This window comes from Erpetoichthys calabaricus, chromosome 16 (assembly GCF_900747795.2).
Source record: "Erpetoichthys calabaricus chromosome 16, fErpCal1.3, whole genome shotgun sequence".
NCBI lineage: Eukaryota > Metazoa > Chordata > Cladistia > Polypteriformes > Polypteridae > Erpetoichthys > Erpetoichthys calabaricus.
In genome coordinates this window covers 63,042,429-63,065,451 of record NC_041409.2, presented here as the reverse complement: position 1 = coordinate 63,065,451, position 23,023 = coordinate 63,042,429, and the positions used below count along the sequence as shown (strand labels likewise).

The window sequence follows — 23,023 nt, the reverse complement described above, 5'->3', positions numbered from 1 at the left end:
AACAAGTAAATGAAGAAACTATAAATAAGTGTATATTATAAACTAAAATAAATAGGTAGCAAGTTTTCAGAAAAATGCCGTAAAGCATCATTTGAAAGAACTTCCAAACACATTTGTATGAAAGTTTTAACAGATTATGTAATAACCATAAACTTCCCCATTTAACTGAAATGAGTCAGAAGAATTATGGAAATAACTTCCAATTATATCATATCCCATGGGTGGTATGGTGGCGCAGTGGGTAGCTTTGCTGCCTCGCAGTTAGGAGACCTGGGTTCAATTCCCGGGTCCTCCCTGCGTGGAGTTTGCATGTTCTCCCCGTGTCTGCGTGGGTTCCTGGATGCGTTCCCTCCGGGTACTCCGGTTTCCTCCCACAGTCCAAAGACATGCAGGTTAGGTGCATTGGCGATTCTAAATTGTCCCTAGTGTGTGCTTGGTGTGTGTGTGCCCTGCGGTGGGCTGGCGCCCTGCCAGGGGTTTGTTTCCTGCCTTGCGCCCTGTGTTGGCTGGGATTGGCTCCAGCAGACCCCCGTGACCCTGTAGTTAGGATATAGCGGGTTAGATAATGGATGGATGGATGCTATCCCATCACAATATATTTTTTCACCATTACAAAATTTAAAATGGCAAAAAATATCAATTTTTCTAATACTAGAAATAAAATAATAATTTAAAAAGAACAAAGTAGCTATATATGCCACCTCTATTCAAAAACAGTGGAATCTGTAGTACCAGGTTAAGGGACACAGAAGTAATGCTGTGGCCCCTCGGGGATTGGACAGAGGTTTCATTTCCAGCTTAGGTGTCTTGTATGTAGCACGCATGTTATGTCTCTGTGTTTGATTGGATTTGCTCATAGGTGAAAGATAAAACATGCAGTTCATCCAATTGTCAAGTCCAGACTGTAATGGTATGAATAAGTGTATTAGTATTTTGTATGATTAACTGATTCCTGGGTGCCCAGTGGCCATTCTTTTCTAGATTTTAGTTCAGCTAGCCACAACACCATACTGGAAAATCAGGGTTTAAAAATTAAAGAATGCTTGGATAGAATTAGATAAGAGCACCATGATTCAGTAATAAATTGTAATTCCAAGCTTTACAGTAATTCAAAGTTTTTTTTTTGCCGTACAGTTTCTCTTTATAAACATAATGATCAGTTTCTATTTTGAAATGTATAAAGTTTGATTTCTTCTTTGACCATTTATAGTACATTTATGAATGTGGAATTTTCCAAAAATAATAAATAAGGATATATCAACTTTTACATTTCTTATTCCCATCAACATAAAGTAAATAGATTAAAATAAATAATTCCAGTAATTCATTTTTTTGCCTTACAGTTCCTCAGTCATTTCAATGTATAAACACAATAATCTGTTTTGAATTGTACAATATTTAGTTTCTTCTTTGACCATTTATAGTGCATTTATGAATGTGGAATTTTCCAGACATAATAAAAGAGGATATAACAGCTTTTACATTTCTTATTCCCATCACCATAAAGCAAAATATCTTTGCCTATTAAGTAAATCACAATGGAAGCACTCACCAAAGCAAACAAAAATTTGAACAAAAATGTTCAAAAAATAAGTAAACAATACTTTCATACTCAAAGTGACATACTACATAGGACAAATCAATACCTTTCCTAAATCCCATCGTCCTGGATTAAAACCTTTCAATGAAGTTTTGGAAACTGTAAAATCCAGAAACATTTTGCTGTAGAGAGCTGTATATTTCTAGCCAAGTTTCCTAAAATAACTTATTGTAGATTTTGTCTTTTAAGTTCTTTCCTTCCAATATTTAGATTTAAATCAAGATTTGTTTTTGAGTCCAAAACCCTGCACTTGAGTATGCCGACAAAAATGATATTATTTTGATGGCAATCCAGATAACGCCACTCATTCACATTAACTGTGCAAGTGCTACAGGTGACATACACATACATTACATACCCCAAACTGAAACATGTTTGAGCAAACTGTGTGAGGCCTTTAGACTTTAAAATCTAGTATGAAAAGACAGCTGTGTCCTCGGTGCATACTTGAAGTCCCCTCTGTAAGTGTTTAAAGAGTTAAAAACCCAATGAAGCCTGGCTGCATTTTCCATTGCTGACATCTAGTGTTCACTGATCAGACTGCACTTGTTGAGAGTGTTAAGATTTGGATGCTGATGCAAGCCTTTCTGGGTTATTCAGTTTTCTGTTTACCAAAATATGTCAAGAAAGGCCTAATCTAATGTGATGCTGGCATTTTCTGTTAATTTAATTAATCACATTTTAAACAAAACATTTACCAATTGGCTTGTTAGCATTTGTTTGCAATATCTACAGTATTATTAAAAATTAAAATATGTCAAAGGTTCCTACATGTGAATGCCATTTACTGTATAGTGTTGTGAATTAGATAAAATATTATAGGACAGTTTAATGTTGTTACATTTGTCCTAGGAAATTAATATTCTGAGGGACTGAATTCCATAGCAAGATTACGTTCCTCTTGATTCAGTCATTTTTTTCAGACTGCCAGAGGTGCAAGTGTTATACGGCATGGAATCGAAAGCCAATGCTGTTTTGACAAACACCTCATATACCTCCCTGTGACTCTACATTGGGAAAAAATAAGTTCACAAAATGGATGGATGCTATATATTGTATATAATATATGAAAGACCAGCTTTATCTGTAATTTTATAGATTAGGTAGCCATCAGAAACCATTTGTAAGGAAACACCGAGTTGCCTACCAACTCAAAGTTCAGCATTTCTGATATTTTTACCTTTAAGCTATTTTAATAACATTGCTCCAGTGTAAAACTAACACATTGTAAGTGCTGGAGTTGGTTAAATGGCATTACAACGAAATTACATAACCATTCTCAAACCTGCTTAAGGACTGCAGGAGGAAGTGGAACCTATCTCAGCAAGATCAGGCCAATCTTGCATGGGGTGACGAGTCCCATTTTAGAATCATGAATGATCCCAACACACACGTCTCTGTGATGTGGAAAGAAATCATGAGTTCCCTGCATAAACTCCACATACGGGTGTTAACAAAAGTACAAACTTCACTCAGACCTGGGATTTAAACACAGAATGTCAGATGAGTGAGACAGCAGTAATAACTGTTGTGGAGAACTGCAATTTATTTCTTCTATCTTAACAATCAAATAGAACAGTTTCTTAATACCATATGAAGACAACTGTGAATCAAAAATAATGTGTTTTCTGCACAAATTTAGGTGTCTTACTTGATTACTTGTTTCCCATTCTCCTCCATAGCACCTTATCCAACCTTCTAAGCTGGAACGTAGACCCTCTCTTCTCTATTTAATTGCTAAATTGCTTTCTTTAAGCTGAGACACTTTTTGATGATAGTCCGTTTGAAAGCTGCCATATAACATAAGACTCAAACTATAACCAGAGTTTATAATGATGGTTCGTCTAGGATAGCCTGGTGGCTCCCACACTTTCCTGGACTAACCATTTATGCTTGTGCAACTCTTCTTTTTGGGACAGATAAGAAGAGTTTCTTCTATCTTATTGTTTTGCGATTGGATTAAGGTTAGATTTTTTTTTTGCCTGTGGTGTGATTCCAATGTTTTTCACAGTTGGTTTGACATTTATGAGCTGCTATGCCTTACTCAAAGGGTGAAAATTGTTCTCATGTGTCACTAGTGAGATGCCATTTATTTTACATCTTAGCTAGGGCAACATTGTGACACAGTCGGCACAATAGTGAGGCTGCCTCATAAATTTAGCCTCTTGGGTTGAAATGGTTGCTGTCTAGATGAAGTTTACATGTTCTCACACATCCATTCTTATTTGGCCGATTGTTGATTATAAACTAGCTCAGTCTGAATGTGTGTACGCTGAATTAGGTCTTTTGATGGACTGGCATCCCATCCAGAATGGGCTTTGGCCCTTGCAACCCCAACAGGCTGAACCCTGAAACCTTTAAGCAGGTTTGAGAATGTTAGACTGTTAATCAACTTCAGGAATGGTTTTGATTTTTTCTTAATAACATTTGTTAATATTGTCAATTATTAAACTGGCCAACATAATTGTAGAACATTAGAATTTATTAAAACAGCCAAATAAATGTGTTCTAAGAAAACATTTTGAATTTGTTCAGAAAAAAGCAACATTCACCAGAGATCACTAATGGTCTTGGTATTTCATGATCACATTTCCATTTCATTTTGTTAATGCAGGCTAGCAGATAGAAAACTGGAGAAGGAATACAAGCGGGAGCTGGAAGAAATGAAGACCAGGGTGCATGTGAGGCCTTACCTGTTTGAACAGATAACACAGGTACATTTGTTGGCAGCACTCTGGAACATTACCCTCTTCTTGTTTCTTTAAGTAATAAGCAGCAATTCCAGAAGCAACCCAGATGGATCATAGATCATGATTGCTGAAGTTAAATTTAGGATGTGTTTTAAAATTGGTTCACATTTCCTAGAATTAGATTATGCACAGACATCTGGTTACTGTTTTTGTGTAGTAACCTTTCAATTCGTTGGTCATTCAGGGTGCAGTGCTCTCTCAGGGAGCATTTCATGTAGCCTTTATAACGAAAACTCAAGAACTGATTGAGTGACAAGATGTTATTGTGTAAACCACAATACTTTAAAAACAGAAAAATCAAATCTAAGAATATAGGATTTTGAAAATCTAGTCTATTTATAAAAACGTAACTACATCCTGTTACAAAGCCGCAGATGATATTTTTAAATTTATTTCAGGAACAGGACATCTGTGGGTATGAGGTTAACTAGGGGATTTTGACTTTGCGCCATAAACACTTTCACGAGTCAAGAATCATTTTAGCACAAAGAGATTGTTTTTCTTTTCGTTTCCTCTCATATTGTCCTATTGTGTTTAAATGAGATATGTCAAAAAGATTTATATTTGTTGATTTTATTTTTGCCAAATCTAAAATTATGAACGAGTCTAAAAATGTTTGCAGCTGGCAAGGGAATGTTCCTTATATGGCTTTCTATAGTCTAAATTGGTACACAGTCCTGTGATTAGAAGACTACACTGCTTAGTGGCTACAGGGTCTTGACTCCCTAGGTGGCCTCAAGACATGTCCACTCTCCCATGTCCTTGAGACTTGGTGTCCCAGTACCAAAAAGATTCACGAACACCAGAACTTCCAAGGTTATCACTGTCAATTATTCATATCCTAACATACCATTGCTGACACATTTTTATTGTTTTCAATAAGGCAGGGTCCCAAAATCAGTTTTAAACCCTCTGCATTAAACCTTATATGCTTTTAACACAATCACAAGATACAGTGTTATACTAAATATTTGCAGTAATACAGTACAGTGGGTGTTAAAGGAAGCTGGGATGCTAGACACAGTCCTCTATTTAGGAAGTCAGGTCAGTTAAAAGGATAATTCAAGTAAAATACACAGTGGTAGTTGCTCTGAATAATTTGACACAGGGTAGGCAACCAACCAACCTCAAGTAAACTTACCATAAACAGGCATAGATCAGAATGATATAAGCTGTACCTTTTTGCCTTGTTTTGATATAATGGCCAAGAGTCACATCATGGTGAATGTACAGTAGTATCCCATCCTCTTCTTTACTGAATTTTGGCATTTGGTCCCTCATTCTGGAAACTACCTTAAAATGCTAATCACATACAAATGTCGTTAAGAGACACTGTCTGTTTCACACTAATAATTCACCTGTTTACAGATTTGAATAGTTTAAAAGTCAATTTAGTGTTAAACTATGGCAATGTCACTACAGCACCAAAGTCTGAGAGCAGAGGACAAATAAAATGCCCTGCTTATAAAAAGCATTTAGCCTTTTCTCGTTTCATTGTTAAACAGCATTTTTTCACAATGATTTTAATTTGGCTTTTTTGCCACTGATCAACAGAAAAATACTTTAATGGTAAAGTAAAATCGTATCTCTGCAAAGGTGTCTAAATTAATAATTACAAAATAGTAGATAATGGCTTGCATAATAATTCACTCCTTAAATATGACATCTTTAAATCATCGCCAGTGCGGCCAGTTGGTTTTAGAAGTCACAGAGTTAGTTCAATCTGTCTACAGCCAAGGGATTTCAATTGAGTGTTGTATAAATTAAGCCAATGAAGACAAAAAAAGAGCAGTCCAAGTAACTTTGTGAAAAGATGACTGAAAAGCACAAATCAGCATATAGAGAGAAGAAAAACTCCAAATCATTGACTAACTCTTGAAGTCCAGTCACATCATTCATTAAGAAATGTAAAGAGTATGGCAGGGCTGGAAATCTGCCTAGAGCAGGCCCCTACACAAAAACTGACCAGCAAGATGACGACTAGTGAGAGAGACTACCAAGAAGCTTGTGAGAAATCTGAAGGAATTACATGCTACAGTGGCTTATATATATATATATTCGTCACGCTTGAGTCACAGAATTGTACAGAACCAGAGGAGGCTGAAGAGACAGGAATTTTACTCAAACACTGCAAACAAACATTTGTCTCTTAAAAGGTTTTCAACGTGCTGCTTGACAGGACAGAGTTGACAGTTCTGTCTCTCAATTAAAAGTATGCAAAGGTATCTTCTTCTTTGAAGATATGTGTCAGGAGCAGGAAAAGTCTGAGAGAGAGAGAGAGAGAGGGAGAAGCAAAACAATCAATTTACAAAACTGACAGGAGCCCGTATAAGCTTTTTTAAGTAAGCTGAGTACTGCGCGAGAGGCTTATCACGTGACCGAGCCACTAGAAAGGTAAGGAGCAATGTGAAGGTAAGTCTGTCAATGTTTTTCAGCGGTTTTCCCAGCAGCGTCTGTATTCTCTAGGGGTGCGATCAGCCCCCAGCTCACAATATATATTATATAAACTGTATATATAAAAAATTAAACACATTAAAATACCGCACACTTAAATACAAGCACGAAATGCCCATTCGGGAAAACCTTGACCTGTGAAACTGTAACCACTCAGTGCTACAAGTTGCCTAAAATTTCCAATTTAAAAAAAAAAAAGTTTAGCCTCCTCCTGCAGACTAGTACAACAAAACAAGTTAGATGACTTTCCTAAAAATATTATAAGCAGGTTTTTTTTAATGAAACAATGCCATTAATGTTGTCTTTACCTGATCCTTTTCCCTTATCCCATCCACTCTTTTCTAGAACCTTCCATACACAGCAGATTGTAGTACAGTACATCCATAGGAGGGGAGTAGGAGCAGTGGTGGTAGATGTAGAAAGCCAATTAGTGTAAAACAAAACAAAAAAATGAAATTAACATCCCGTAGTTCAATTGGTGTTCATCAAGACAGACAAAGTTGCTTTTCTAACACATGTTGAATAATACCACTGCTTAAAGGAAGGTAACGTGCAGAGAATAACTAACTGCTATATCTCTTTGTTAGGGGAGAGTCAGGGGTTTCGGAGTGGGTTGGGGTTGAAGCATACCCCAGCAAGGACAGGGTGCCAATCCATCGCAGAGCAAAAACACTCATGCACTACACACACCCTAGGCCAATTTAACGTCGCCAATTCACCTAACCTGCACATTGGGAGAAAACCCCCACAGACACAGAAAGAACATGCAAACACCTCGCATGGAGGACCCATGATGTGAAGCCTGGTCTCTTTACTATGAGGTCCCAGTGCGAGCTGATATCTTTGTTTCCGACAAAGATTAAACTTTTAATGGTCGGTGATAAAGTGGCTACTAATCTATAGTTCCTAACAAATTATAAGTAATGAGATTACATACATATTAAATGACGGGAGGGGTGCCTAAGGGCAGTACGTCACAGAAAGAATTTAGATTCATACTTCCTTTACTATCCACAAATTTGAATTTGGCCTGTTTAAGTCAACAACACTCAACAAACTTTCACTTCCTCGGTGTTGATTACATCATCAAAGTACAGAACTAGAACTTTAGAACTTGTGCAAAAAAATACTAAAAGTCCCTCTTTTCCAGCAGTGGTGAGAATGTTAATGTTTTCTGTATGAGCCACTGTAGGATAGATTGCTAGTCTAAGTGGCCTGCCCATGGGTCTTCCACAAGGCATACCACCCTGCTGTTTATTAAGAAAGTCAGGAGCAGATAACCATTTTGCTGTCTTTTTCCAAGCACTAGAGAGGAGATAGCTGCCTTGTTGTATGGATTCCCAAATGTCCACTATAAGATTCACTGGAGTATAATACTGTATATCACAAAGGTACATCACCTTGAAGCAAGTACAGTGTCCAAGTCACACTAGGAGGTCCTCATCTACTTTCATGCCTGAAATGAAGTGCTTTGTGATCGTTTGTTCTGCAACCACATTCATCATTGAGCAGCATGTACATTGTCATTAAACATTAGATGTCAGAAACAAAACAGGAAGAAATGGACAAGTTAAATTTACACTTTTACTGTGCACAACAATTAGAATAAAATGTCAAGAAGGCAATAAGTATACAAATATGGTTTCTTTATTATAAATTAAACACACATGGAATGATAAACAAAAGTAGAACAAATGTACAACTAAACAGAAGATAAAATGCTACATCCACTGTGGACCTACCTACATTGGTCTTGAACCCCATAAATATCTACAGGATTAGCTTAGCCACTTCCCCCCTTCAAGAATACCAATAAAGAATTCCTGCCTTCACCTTCTATCAGTTTACTAGGTCTTACTTTCTCTAGCCAGTGATCCCTTGGCACAATTCACCACCCATCTCTGTGCTAAATGGAACCCCTGCATTGAATCAACTTTAGAATTTACAATGAGGGCTCAGGTGTTGCAGAGAAAACTGCATTACTAGACAGAGTGTACAGTGCACATGTTCAGAGTCAATATGTCATTCTTCCAGGGAAATGCAAAGAAGAATGCAGAGCGTCGGTACCAACACACACTGAAGACAGTTGGTCTAGATGAAGAATTTGTGTGGAGTAAAGGTGAAGGAAAAAAAAATGTCTCAGAGTCAGACAATGATGAAGATGAAATCAAGAGCAACCTAAGTGATACTTCAATAAGGTATCATTGCAACTGCATTTTTGTATGATTAACCACTAACTGTTGCTATACTTTTGAATAAATTACAAAACCATACTGTTGAAAATGTATAGCCACAATGAAATTATATTTCATTAATTGCTATTCTAATTTACCATTAAATTAAATGCAAATCTGTTTATTTTCTTTCAGGATGGAGAGCTTTAACAAGACTGAAAACAAACATATCAGTGACAAAGAAAATGAGGAGACTGAAGAAACCAACATGGATCAACAAGAATAAACATTTCTGAAACATTTTGTTCAATGCATAAAAGTTTATAATAAATTAGGAAAATGCAGTGAATAAATCAAATATTCCTTGCTGAACTGAGGATTTTATTGTGTTAAAATAAGCTCTCATAAGCAGAACAGCAAACTATTAAAAAGCCTGACAAAATATTGACATAACTTATTAGTGGCCTTCTTACAACAGAGAACCTTTAATCATTGGGAAATAGTTAACAACAGGCGCACTCTTGTACTTGGACTTCAGTTTTCCCCTGCTGGCCTCACTCTACTGTATCCCCTAAATATTTGGTTTTCAAAGCTAGTTGAGTACACTGTGAACATGCTGAATGGCCACATTCCCCTTGCACACCCAGTTGCTACCCACCAGAGAGCATCACTCATATCCACCTGCTGAAACAAAACATTCCTTTGCTGCAAGGTTAATGTTCTGGAGTGCCTTGTGATTAAATATTGCATGATAAAATAAAATTGCTAGAAAAAACTGTGAGCCTCAGCTCCTCTATATGTAACTTCAATTGCTTTTTCAGATTTAAACAAAAAAGCAAGAAAGTGGAAACATTTAAATAACAGAAACCATTTTTGAATGGAGTTTAAACTTTAGATTATGTCGTAATTATGTGTGAAAACCTGTTAAGAGTGCACAAAACAAATATATGGGCCACATTATAAGTGTTAATTGTTGCAAGTGCCACTACAATAAAGAGGGTTGATTTAGTTCTTATTTTTTCAGAAATGAGACATTGGTAATATAATATCTTTTGTTGGTGAACAAGCTTTACAACAACTCTTTCTATACCAGATGTCAACTTCTACACACACTGTATCATGCAATAGCTTTTAACAAACTTGGGCCAGATATAAACAAACTTGATGGAGACCAAGATAAACAGAAAAATATTTACTGGGAGAATGACAAAATGTAAACTGAGAATCACAGAAAATTGTCAGTTGTGCCTCATGTTGAAATTAAACCAAAAAAGAAAAACAGAGGAATGCAAAGCTGGTTTCAAAAATCTATCTCCATCAAATTCAGAAAACACAGGTTAATGAAATTCTTCTTCCTCTTAACCATATGCACTTGCTTGTTTGTGAACTTAAAGGAAACGTTCAATGCAGCATGTGAACAGCACCCGCAGAATGCAACTTTCCAGAACTGTGGACTGTGATTATAAATCATACAAAGCACCAACCCCCATTAAAAAGTGTTAAGCAAACAAACCCACTCTAGTAAAAGTCACCTCAAGTGGACGTCTGTGTATCCTCTGTGTGGAATATGCAGTTCAGCCTTTACTAGGTGACTTTAGAAAGGTAAAGTTACACTTCTCTACAGGGCCTCCAGTTTTACATTTTGTAAAAATGACAACAATTTCACGTCATGTAATCTTGCAATCACTCCAGTATACAGTCTGCATTGCAACTGTATTTGAAATATTAATTAAACACTAGATATGTAGCAAATGGTGAAAAAATAAAGGTGAATATCAAAAATAATATTTACAATTTTTCTGCTCTATTACACATATTAATAAGCTGTAAAGATCAAAAGAGCTCCTAGTCTTATGACAGGAAAGATGGCACATGGTGGGAAAGAATCATCCAAGAAAGTCAGGAGATTGCCATGTCATGTTAGATGCAGAATAAAACTGCCAAATGAAAACATTTTTAAACGACAATAAATACTATGTTTTTCTTCTGATACATGTTAATGAAAAAAACACATTTGATCAAAATTGCAAAGCCCTTCCATATCAGCAATTTCAAGAATGTGGACATGGTTTCCTTGGTGTCAGCACTCACACACATCAGCATGTCCTTTCAGAGGTCACCATGGTGAAAAGCTCTGGAAATTTCCAAAGTAATGTCTGTCAAAATTGCACACTCTACCTTTGATTTATCTGTAATCTTTGTGCTTAACAATCAAACTTTTATTCCACTGAGTGCAGTTTCCAAACTGTTTACAAGGAAGACTTCAGTTCTGTCTTTTTAAAAGTGTAATCAAATTAATTAAACTGCCTCCACCCGGTGCTGTGATGCAAAGGAGGCATTTTGCTGCAAAATCAAGTGCATTATGAAACATCAGCTTACTCTTCCTCAAAAGCTGACAGAGCCTAAATGTAAAAAAGAAAAGAAAAAAAAAAACAAACTGATGATGTCACAAACACTAAGGACAATTAAAGATTTCAAATCCAAAAAGGATACATTATTTTTACCTTGGCTCTTTTAATTATTGCTTTTTCTTTCTTTGTTGTTTTTATCACTGCAGTAATGCCACCACCTCCTCTTCATAGCTGTGTCCTGTGGCCATTGCCACAAGATCATGTGGCTGAGAAAGGACAACCACAGAGGCAGAAGGAATGCTGTCTGTCCCAGAGGAGTCTTAGGAAAAGGAAAATAAAAAGTATACTTTAAAAATCGAGGGAAAAAAATGAAATTTGTCCACCATGAGACTAGCCAAAGGAGTTCCATACAAATGCAAATTTATTTGGGCTTACAGAGAATTGTCCATTTGGTGCCTGCTTTATTTTTTCTTATAAATTGTTTGGAAGAAAGGCTTTCCATGCCATAATTCCACCCAAAGTGTTTTCTGTTTGGCATTCATTTTTTGATCAGTAAATTTATAGCATAATGCGGCTACAAAATATTCACATCGCCTTTGATTTTTTGTATTTTACCAGGTTACAATTAAGAGGCCAACCAAAGTTTTGCTTTGGTTTTGTAGGCAATACTGATAGACTTTGTCTGGCTTCTTTTTAAACAAGTAGGAGTATTTAAACTTACTATTTCATCTGGAAGTTAGCCCTGGTTTCAAATGCCAGCCAAGAAAAGTGGAAATACTATTACAGAGGACAAAAAAAAATGAAAAACATTCATTCTTCAAGATCTATGTACAGTATGTATTACACTCACTGTGTGACTTTCTGGTTGAGTACAATTTGTCAGGGAGATGTGAATAAGAAAGACAATCCAGAACTCTGTCATTGCTTCCAATTCCTGTTGCCCATTTTTGGCCATGTGCATGAAATGAATAGATTGTAAATAAGCATAATGATTGCATACTGTATACTGTGACCTAATTCTTGAAAGAAGAATGAATGTGCTTTACTTATAAACTAATTTGAAGAGCTAATTTTATTTATGGCGATTGTTAATGTTAAGGGACTGGTTGGCATGCATTTGCAAAAGAAGAAAAATAAAAGCAGAACAATTCTGCTTTGAAACTGTAACAATACAGTATGTCAAAAAAGCATCTTTTCTGTCTTTCTTTTTTAGCATGCATTCAACTGTAACTTTTACTTCCCTCTTTTTTTAATTGTATGTATCAAAATGTATTTGCTGTTTTGATTTATTATATAAAATACCAGTAATGGAAACCTGGTTTAAACACATATTTCTGTATTTACTAAAAAAAGGCAGCAGACATGAAATGCCTTCTTTCTCTTGATGTTTCCTTTTATCTATTTTTAGTGTCTATTTAAGGTTTCCATGAGGCACTGAAGCAAGCCTTTCTAAACAGAGAGAGAGAGAATTTAAATACTGAAAAATGTGGCATCCCAATGAAGGAGACAATATTTGTCAAGTGCCTTTCTCAAAGGGCCACATGAACATAAATAGAATCAAAACATAAGGCCAGCACTACTAGCCACAGTCAAGTGTTTGCTACAGAAGGAGGTTTACTCTGGCATCAAAATACTGCTTTTTCATCCAGTAAATATTTTGGACTCCTGAAAGGAAAATATGTCTTTGCATTAATAAGTGCAGTGACATGCCATTATGTGGTATTAGCTGGTCAAGTGCGTCCAATGTGTTGCTGCTTCAATGGTTCTACACTGCCTTTCAGCTTTTAATTTACTTTCTACAAAGTTACTACTAAATCGTGCCATTTTAACATTTTTTTCTTGTGTTATGATGTTGAACCATGTGGCAGAAAACTGAAGGCCAAAAAGAAGCATGTTATAGCAGTCAAGAGAATAGGCCTATTGGAAGAAGCAATATGCCAGTCAAAGAAAGAAAATACCTGCTTCAGCTCTGTACAGAAATCCACAGTCACTACATACTGTACTTCCAATGTCTCTGGATTTATAACGGGTTCCAAATTTTCAGAAAGAGGTCTGTAAGCCCATTTGCCACAAAAGCCACAACCACAAATTACTTCAGACATACAGTATTGCTTTTAAATCTCTGGCAAGAAGTGGAACAAGAGAACTGATAACTGTAACAGAAATGTACTCTACTAAATAAAGTAAATGTTAACTAGCAAAAGAATTCAGGTGAAGACATTGGAATGTTTTGATGATGTAAGACTAATTTATATTCTATCATTTTTAGAACCTAATGTTTAATTAGCCTTTTTAATTGCCATGGCAAGCAAGCTAGATGGATCGATGGATGGCTAGACGAATAGACAGATAAAACTTTGTCTCAAGAAGAAATGAAGACAGAAGTCAGCATAAACTTCATATCCTTTTCAGAATTTTCTTCTTGAAACTTAGTACCTTCTGTCTTATCTCTTTAATGTTTGTTTTCATTAAAACTTTAAAACTTGCCTATATTGAAATGTAATTTATTAGTTTTAATTTAATTATTAAAAAGTTTTTGAGTGTAATTGAATTATTTTTGCAACCAACTCAGTATCAGCTTTCCTTCAGACTTTTAGACTTTCTCTAAAGATGAACAACCTGTAATAAAACTTTCTATGTTGAACTACTTACAGCCTGTACTACCTGAAATCCTACTTGGCATCATCAACACATGTATATAAGCAAAAAAAGTAGTCACCTTCCTGTGTTTGCAGCATAGTGTGATGCAGATTTATGGTGTCCATTTCTAATGTACGTGTTGTCAGGGGAAGAGAGTTACTGTCACCTAGCCCATGTTCTTCTAGTAGACTGCTATGTGTCAAGAGATCCCCTAAGGCAGAAAAAAAAAAACAAAAAGGAAATGTAACGGACATTGTATCTTCGTTTTCAGGGCTTGATTTGAGTGAATAAAAAGTAATAATGAAAAAGAAACAAAAAATACATTAGACACAAAGATATACTAGAGAATACACTCTTTAAAATTTTACTCCAAGTTGAATCAAACATCATATATACCAATGCAACAAATACTTAAACAGTACAAGCTGTCACACAATCCATATGTCTGAACTGCAACATAAGGCAATTATTTTACAAATGCATGGCAAAAGTTGAATATCTGCAAAGAATCTACTCTGCTAATCCTGCAACTGATGTATCACACAAAGGGACAATGAAAGATACAATGAGTGCTTAGTTTAGAAAAAAAACAACCTTTCACTAGCTTTACACATGCAGAGTTTACATCAGTTCCATGTAACAAAAGATTATTACCAGCCTCATCTTGCATGCTGTTTGCCTGAACAGTGGCACTGTGGTGCTTCCTCATGTGTACATTTCTGCTTCCACTTTGAGAGAAGGTCTTTCCACAAATGCTACATTGATGTGGCTTCTCACCTAAAAAATAAAAAATAAAATGTTTACTAAAGGAGATCTTTTGAAATATTACTGACAGGCCACAGTTACTAATACTATTAACAGATGCCACAAAAAGCAAGTAACGGTTTGCACAGAAATAACTGAGACATACATAAAGTCAATAGATTGGCATGGTGGTAGTGGGAGCTTTGTAGGCTTCAATGATCCTTAGAATTGTGTGATATTGAGAAGTGTGTTCCTGATAGGGATACCCATGCAAACTGGTCCAAGGAGAGGAGCCAACCAAAGAAGAATCCATTACTGAACCTTTAGGATGTTCTCAATTAAATCACTGAACTCAACTCTGTATGCAGCACTGGCTTTGGAACCAGACTTCTCCCTCAAAGATAGACTCTCTTTACTTAGAGTTGCTCCACAGGAGAGGGTTGAAGTGAGTATAAGGACCCTGTCTGTTTGCAGCTGGATTTTGGTCGGGTGGACAGGAGGGATTCAGAGTGACTTACTGGAAGGCTTAAACACTCACATGAAGAATGACAAGAGATAAAGTGGTGAATTGTTACTGAATTATTCTGCTAGTCATGGATGTCCATAAGTGTACCTGGTACCAAACTACAGTACTTTGGTTCAAAGGTCAGCAATTGACTTTGCAAAGATAAAAGGAGTCAGTTGAATTGTTTTGGGCATTCGGGGTGTAAGGTGTACAAGGCATGGCTCTGGCCTGGAATACCCCAGAAGGTTGCAGAAGTTGAAGAGGTTGGGGTGTGCTGGTCAGCCCAGGTTAGAATGTTCTACCACAATCCTTATTAGGAAAAGCAGACTGAAAATCACGATGATGATAATGATGTTGCATTTATAGTGTGCTTTGCTTAAAAAGCACATTATTCACACTTGGAGTTAATGTCTGGTTTCAAATAAATAAAAACTTGAAGAAATATGTTTATATATTAAACTGCAGTAACTGGCAATAATGAATCACCTGCTTATTTCATAATTTAAGACTGATGTCTCTGCTGAGGTATCGATCAGAAATTAGTGGTGGCTTTCTGTGCCATCATTATGCCTTTTCATCTCTATGAGGTACTGTATCATTAACAAAAACTGATGTTAATTCTAGTTTAAATTATCTGTGCTTTGTGATTTGAAGTATAGTAATATTGGTGCAATGTCATTTTATTAGTAAGTCTGACATTTTTTAAATAAAATATTTAATAAATCATTATGCATTTTGGCCCAATATTTCCACTTATGGACTTTAACAGGGCAAATTTTGAGTTACATTCAAAATGTGATTATAATCATCCATAGGAAAGAAACTTGTGGATAACCTGAGGGCTGCCTGTATTTATTTAAACTTACTATACAAGTAAAATAGCATATCAAATGAGGCCAGTAACTTTTCTCCAGAAAGCAGACATTGGAATTTGGTAGCAAGCTGTACTTTTACTAAAAGGTGTGGGAGGTTTACGAGCTATGAAAGTGACAGAAAAAACATTTGTCTGCTCACAACAAAAAGTGATAAATAACTCATGTCAGAAAAGAACGAGTGTTTATAATGTGTTCTTACTCAGTTGGTTCACCATTGAAATAAAGGATTGTCTTGACAACTAACATGCCTCGTGAAAGTTGCAGCTCACCTGTGGTTGAACAGAAGACAGCTTGATCATATCTGTACTTAGTACAGTGTCACCTTTTCCCTAGAGCAGTGGTCCCCAACCTTTTTGACAGCAAGGACCACTTTATTAGATGCAAATTTTTCCACGGACCGGTCGGGGGGGGGGGAAGGGGCTGGGATGGGGGGGCAGTTTTATACACAATTTACATAACATTTCTATTATTATTAAGCAGTTCGCATACGTTTGCAACCCGAGATTTTTCTTCTTTTTTTGCATATAACAAAGACATATGCTTTGCATTTGCCATTCCAACAGACTGCACATCACAAACATTAACACTGTTATCGTTTTTTTCGTGTCTGCCGTTTCTATAGGAGGGTGACAATGAGTTAAATTCCAATGGATGTTTTTCAGATGTTGACAAGCAATAAGCAAAAGGTATCACTGAAAACCACAGAAAACAAAAACATCAAAAAAAAACAGTACGAGGAAAGTTCAAAGAAAGTTTTTTTTTTTTTTTTTTTAACAATGTTTCTGTTTGGGGATCGTTGTGTAGCCTAAATGTGTACATCTGAGCTGCGGTCTCAGATCTAACTGCTCTGTGGATGATTCATTCAAGCATTTCAAGGTCACTTCGTTGTAATGAAAGCATCTGCTGAATGTACTTCATAGTAACGAGATTTCTATAGTCTCGTGTCATATGGGGAAACTGTCGGGACCGTAAAAATACTTTGTTGTAATAGTCTCTCACTTCGGTCTCTCTCCTCTCTCTGGGCCGCTGCAAAGCCCCACCCACCAAGCATTCTGAAAAGTCTGAGTGAGTCTCCGTTGCCGGCAGTTCTCTCGCGGCCCGGCTGTCAGACGGCTGCGGCCCGGTAGTGGGTCGCGGACTGGTGTTGGGGACCCCTGCCCTAGAGGGAACTAACACTACACTAATTAATTGTATAGAAATGTGCTATTCCATGGGCTTTCATCAGTTGTTTTTATTTGGAAGTGTAGGCTAACATTAAAAGCAAAAAAAAAAAAAAAAAAAAAAACTCTTACCACTTGTGATAGGTGGCCGGCCATTTATCCCGGCCAATACCCCCAGGCCGTCAGGTGGAGCTCTCCTTGCAGTATGGAGGTACCCCGAATGCCAGCACGGAATTATGGACATTGGAGTTTTCCTTTACAACCCTGCTGGATACCACGGGGGCCGCTAGAAGCCACTGCAGGGAGGAGCAGTAATTATTTTCCCTACGCCCCGGAAGTATGTCAAAGTCACATGAACAAGAGGAATGACGTGCTTCCGGGGTGAAGAAAAGGATATTTTTCTGACCGGGAGGGGTTCCTAGTCACGTGGACAGAGAGGGCGAAACACTCTATAAAAGGACTATGGGAAATCCCAGACGTCGAGCTGAGCTGGGTGGAAGGGTGGCAACGCGTCTGGGAGTGGAGGATTGTTATTATTGTTTATTGATTATTGGATTTATGAGTATTGTGGAGTGGAGGGTGCTTTGTGCACATTATTATTATAAAATAAAGTCATATTGGACTTTTATCAGGTGTCTGGCGTCTCGAACAAGGGTTCAAGGGAGCGATAGCGCCCTCAAACTGTTACACACTATATGCCGTTTTACTTTATTGTTTTTTACCTGAATGTACCAACATATGTTTCCGTAAGCTGGAATATTCTGCAAAGGAGCGTCCACAACCTTCTGCATCACACAAGAAGGGCTTTTCTCCTAAAGATGAATAAAAAAAAATCAGATTACAAGTGAAGAACATTTCACCATGATACACAAATAATATATATCGCCTGGAGAGTAAAGAATTATGTATGATCAGAAAAAATAAAAGCGTGGGTGAAAATATATCACCAACAGAAAATATAAAAGGCATAGGTTAATTCTTATTAAGTCACCAGTGTGTGTCCTCTTGTGATTCTTCAAGTTTCCAGCAGTTGTGAACTTTTTCCCACAGTCTTTCTCATTACAAATAAAGGGTTTCTCCCCATTGTGTGTCCTCATGTGAACTTGCAGTCTCTGCAATACATAGAAACTCTTTCCACAGCCCTCTGCACGGCAAGTAAATGTCCGATCATTTCTGTTAATGCAAAATAAAGCATTAATGTATGCGGATATCCTTGGATGATTGCCTTTCCAAACAGAACAAAAAAAAAGGAACCAGAGCAAAAAAAATGCATTTTACCCTATAAATAAGTATTTTCTTGTATTGTACCTTATACATTTTTTGCTTAAATATCATGTTACGCAAAGTATTCAGCAAGGGACTGTGCCTATTAATTGGACGCAAATCTAAATTGGCCAATTTTCACTACAAAGGACTCGCTCAGTGATTGGTAAAAAGGCCGATCACAAAATCGATATTTTAAGCTTTTATTTAGTTTCAGTGCTCCTTTATGCAAGCTATTATGGTAGTTGAGCCATGTCTTTTTTTTTCCTTTTGCAGCAAACTTCTTGCAGTGTAAACAAAGAACAGGGAGTGAAGGCTTGTTTTACTAGTGAAGGAGAGGTGATTAAAGAAAGTGGAGTAATAAACTGAAAAAAAAAGGAATTGGAGATGTCATCATGTAATTTGACAAATGACAAGGAAAGGTAATTTAAGGAATTCAGACCTTTTATTTTGTCCTTTAAATTAAAACAAACATCACTTGAACTAGGACAAGGAGCTTCTTTAAAATGCAATGTCTTACACTTAATTGGAAAAAGATAAACACAGATTTAAAAGTGCTGCTTAGTAAACAATAGGCTTTTTAAAAGATGTTTGGTGTGTTTATTATTTGTTGTTGTGCATCATACAGTATAGGTTTTGATAAGAAGCATGTACTACATAATTAAAATGGTAATCCATGTTTTATAATAACATCTCAAGAATTACAAATGTATAGCTGATACACTGAAGAAAAAAAAACACACCAGTATAAATATAGTAAATTTATAATTTAACAGCAAAAAGCCACAGTACAATTAATGATTCATAAGGATTTAAACATATAAGTGCATGTACTGTATATTTACATTTAAGAGAATCATTTAATTACCAATAACAATTAATTGATTGTGTAAGAATATATATATATATATATATATATATATATATATATATATATATATATATATATATATATATGGAAGCGAAGGTCTATTATATGGTTTGCATATTTGTACGTAGAGATCCACAAAGGGAGAAAATGAGTCAACCATCTTAAAACAGTTGTGGTCTATATATTAATTATAAAAATACACTTTAATATAGGACATAAGGCTTTTATTTGTCTGGTTATGCAGGTGATTAGCGTAAAAGGTTTTTAAAGGGATAAAGGAAAAAAAATCTGAATTAGTATTGGACTCAGAATCAACCTTAAAAAACCGGTCAGAGCATCCCTATATTCAGCACAGCCCTAAACAAATACTTAATTGTTTATAAATATTTCCAAAAGACACTTTCAGCTGCCATGTTCTCAACGATTAGGTGCAATGTAAAGCAATAAAAATCTCTTTTGCAAATCTTTATTAATCAATTTCTTTTTTGTATTTGAGTTGGGAAAAGTGTCATCAGTAAAATCTGCCATTCCTATTCTTCAGTAATATTTAATACTGAAAAACCACTATACAATTAGGAATTGTTTTCAAATTTGACAGTAGTTCTTTGTTTTAAACCCTCAATGTACAATTCCAGATGTTGGAAGATATTGCTGCATTCCTCACCATGAGTTTACTAATAAGTAACATTTTTCTTGAATGTTATGCTAACAGTCTTACATTTTAAGTTAGTAGCTGATAGTATAATGATGGCAGTAACTAAAACTTATGATGATTCCTACAGAGAAAGGAATAGTGTAAAACGTCTACCTAGTGTGTACCAACTGATTATCCAACAATGTTAATCAAGACATTTACACAACTTATATGCAATCAGTTGATCGTCTTTAAAATGGGTAATTTTAAGACATAAAGGATGCTAAATAAGTAAGTGCACTGACTTCAACAAATGGAATTAATCAGTTTATGCCTTTGAGAGGGAAGAGCATTGAAGGAAGTATACATTGTATTTATTTTTCTTTTCTCAGCATCCTTTAATGAAGAGCAATTCAATAACAACTCCATTAATCTCTATTCACAACACACTGCTTTAGACAAGCAGTTTCTTCATGTTCATTTTGTTCAAAAATGTTTTTAGGAAGAGGTCTGTTAACGAAGAAAAACAATGTGTCATTACCACAGTTTATTTCATTAACTTGGAAAAAAAGGTGAATAAAGGTCTGTCTCCATGTGGCACCTTTTGAATTATGAATGATAATTTTGAAGGATAGTAAATGCCTTTCAAGACATTTTGCAGTCATTTGTAACTGATTAGTTTTACATATTATTTGCTAGTGTAGCCAACTGTACAGCTGTGTGTCTACTTGTCCGCTTTTTAACCAGTGTTTTTAAGATCATTGAAAAAGTAGTACCATGGTTTTCTTCTTGCAAGACACGCAACAACAAATAATTAATTAGTAGTATAAAGCAATTATGAAACCAAAAATAAAATCTTATAATAAAACAATGTAGTCTTCAACTCCCTCTATTCAAGAAGACACACTTTTAAGTCTTTTTAGCCGAATCTTCTATCTTTAGGTTTAAGAAAGCAATGGAGTAATTTTTATATCATCTCTGAGTTGTAGTGCTGAGGATGTCACCCATTGCATGACTGTATTCGGGTCCTAATCTGGGATCCTGAGTTGGTTTGCCATGTAGTGGGTGCAGCAATGCGCTGTATCAGCACATGCTCCTAACCTCCTCCTCCTCTGAGTTGCACCCAAAAAGTTTTTTTTTTTTTTTTTTTACAAAGATAAACACAAAATTAAATGATCAGTATGTCTTAATTTGTTTATAGATGGGGCTTAAATGTTTCTCCCTTGGAAAATAGAAAAAAACTATGATTACAAAACAAAGGAAATGAAATGTCTCATACCACCGGATCATTCAAAATCTTATACTGTTCACTATCAATTACGACAAGGAGAAGGTTGGGAGTGAAAAATAATGTAACACAATTATTTTAAAAATAAATCAGGATGAACATCAGGCTATTCTTGGTTTTATATGTGTGAGCCTTATCCTTGTTGTATTCTGTGTAGAGTTTTTATGTATTTAGATTTATTCGAGGGAAAACTAGTTTCAACCAATGATCTAACAACAGGCATTGTTATGTTACTTAGAAACACTGGGGCATTTTACTAAACACAGGTATCCTATGCAATGCAAGTTCCTTCCTTGAACCTAAATTTGCCACAACGGGTTTCAGGTTCTGGCTTATGCCTGGTGCTGGCGTGTTTGGCTCCACCACCCCAAAATCCTAAAAGTGTCATTAAGAAACTTTGGTAAATTAATGGATATTTTAGCTAAAAGGAATGCAGCAAAAGTCTGTAGTCTTTAGTACTTAGTCAATATACAAATACATCCAACATTCTTTCTCCTTGTGAAAGGACCTAACAATGAGTAAAATGGGAGATATATAAATCACATCTTTGATATTATTTTGTAGCCAGGATTTTATCCCTGGCTCAAGGTTCTTTCTTTTCATGTAGTTATCTTATTAACTTTTTGTTATAATTTGCATTACTGATTTTGTTTAAGTTTTCTTTTCATTCATACTTTACTATTATTCAATGAGTATTGTTTTTGTTGTATAATTTTAACTATATATTTATTTGTCTTTTATTTTGACATTTATGCGTCAGGCTTGCATGAGGCAAGATTACCTGATAAAGCAGCTGTCGGACCACTCCCCTGACAATAAAAGCTTTAACAGCTTATATACCACAACTGTGGCATTAGTTGCTACAATTGCTGTTCGTCTCATTTTTGAATCTAGTGCTTAGTTTCTGCAACACTTTGTATGTTTGCCTTTTTGAAGTTACCTTTTTTTCATTTAAACATTTTCTTAATAAACTCTTTATTTACTGTACATTAAGAAAGTTTGTTTTATTATTTGGACATGGGAGTTTCCATAGTTCCTGTCTCCTTCTTTAAATTTACCCGCTTGGCTTGTTTTTTGGTGTGTGGGTGAGAAAGCCTGCTTCTCAAGTTTGGGGCCAACCTGATTTTGTTTCTAGGCCTCATAAATGTCTTGAGGACTTGTTTGGAAGATGAAACATACTCTTGGGCTTTATGTGAGCTGGGCAGATGACAACATTTGATATATTTATTTACTTTGCATTTTACTAAAATGTAGGGGGCAAACAGCTAATGCAATCATATATTTTGTTAATGCAATTACATTACTCACTTATGCGTTTTTAAATGATACTTCAGATGAGCTGGCCACGCAAAAGTTCTCCGGCAGCCCTCAAATGTACACTTAAGACTCTTCTCATTTGGTGAGCGCTCAGTTGACAGAGTCCCCTCTTTTTTTGGCCCTTCAGTTGGATATGGGTGCAAGAGATCACCTAATCAAAAAGGTGAAAAGTATAAGTCAACCATGGAGCACTTAAAACAATTATTTCCTTTAGTCTATATCAAATAGCAAATTTCATTTAAAGATTCTTCTACATTATGCAAGGCACACCTGATTTTACCTTACATTTATTTATTTAGGTGATGCCTTTATCCCAATCAAATTGTTTAGCACAATTTACAAAATATGAACGCAGATGAAGCAACAGATTAAGTGACATGCTCCGAGTCACACTTTT

The 23,023-nt window shown here is 35.9% G+C and overlaps 2 protein-coding genes across 4 annotated transcripts in view; one reads left to right on the top strand and one right to left on the bottom strand.

Annotated features, from left to right (window-relative positions):
• fam161b (FAM161 centrosomal protein B) overlaps nucleotides 1-9,336 on the top strand; it is a 24,753-nt gene extending 15,417 nt beyond the window's left edge. For both annotated transcript variants that reach the window (XM_051919864.1, XM_051919865.1), the window contains 3 exons: nucleotides 4,215-4,314; nucleotides 8,839-9,002; nucleotides 9,174-9,336. In XM_051919864.1, coding sequence (XP_051775824.1) covers nucleotides 4,215-4,314; nucleotides 8,839-9,002; nucleotides 9,174-9,264 — 355 coding nt within the window. In that variant the 3' untranslated portion in view covers nucleotides 9,265-9,336. The remainder of the gene's footprint in view (nucleotides 1-4,214; nucleotides 4,315-8,838; nucleotides 9,003-9,173) is intronic.
• znf410 (zinc finger protein 410) overlaps nucleotides 8,432-23,023 on the bottom strand; it is a 27,471-nt gene continuing 12,879 nt past the window's right edge. For both annotated transcript variants that reach the window (XM_028822325.2, XM_028822327.2), the window contains exons 7-13: nucleotides 22,618-22,777; nucleotides 18,245-18,426; nucleotides 17,976-18,065; nucleotides 14,624-14,746; nucleotides 14,049-14,180; nucleotides 11,483-11,648; nucleotides 8,432-11,380 (exon numbers count right to left, since the gene is read on the bottom strand). In XM_028822325.2, the coding sequence (XP_028678158.1) occupies nucleotides 11,527-11,648; nucleotides 14,049-14,180; nucleotides 14,624-14,746; nucleotides 17,976-18,065; nucleotides 18,245-18,426; nucleotides 22,618-22,777 (809 nt within the window). In that variant the 3' untranslated portion in view covers nucleotides 8,432-11,380; nucleotides 11,483-11,526. The remainder of the gene's footprint in view (nucleotides 11,381-11,482; nucleotides 11,649-14,048; nucleotides 14,181-14,623; nucleotides 14,747-17,975; nucleotides 18,066-18,244; nucleotides 18,427-22,617; nucleotides 22,778-23,023) is intronic.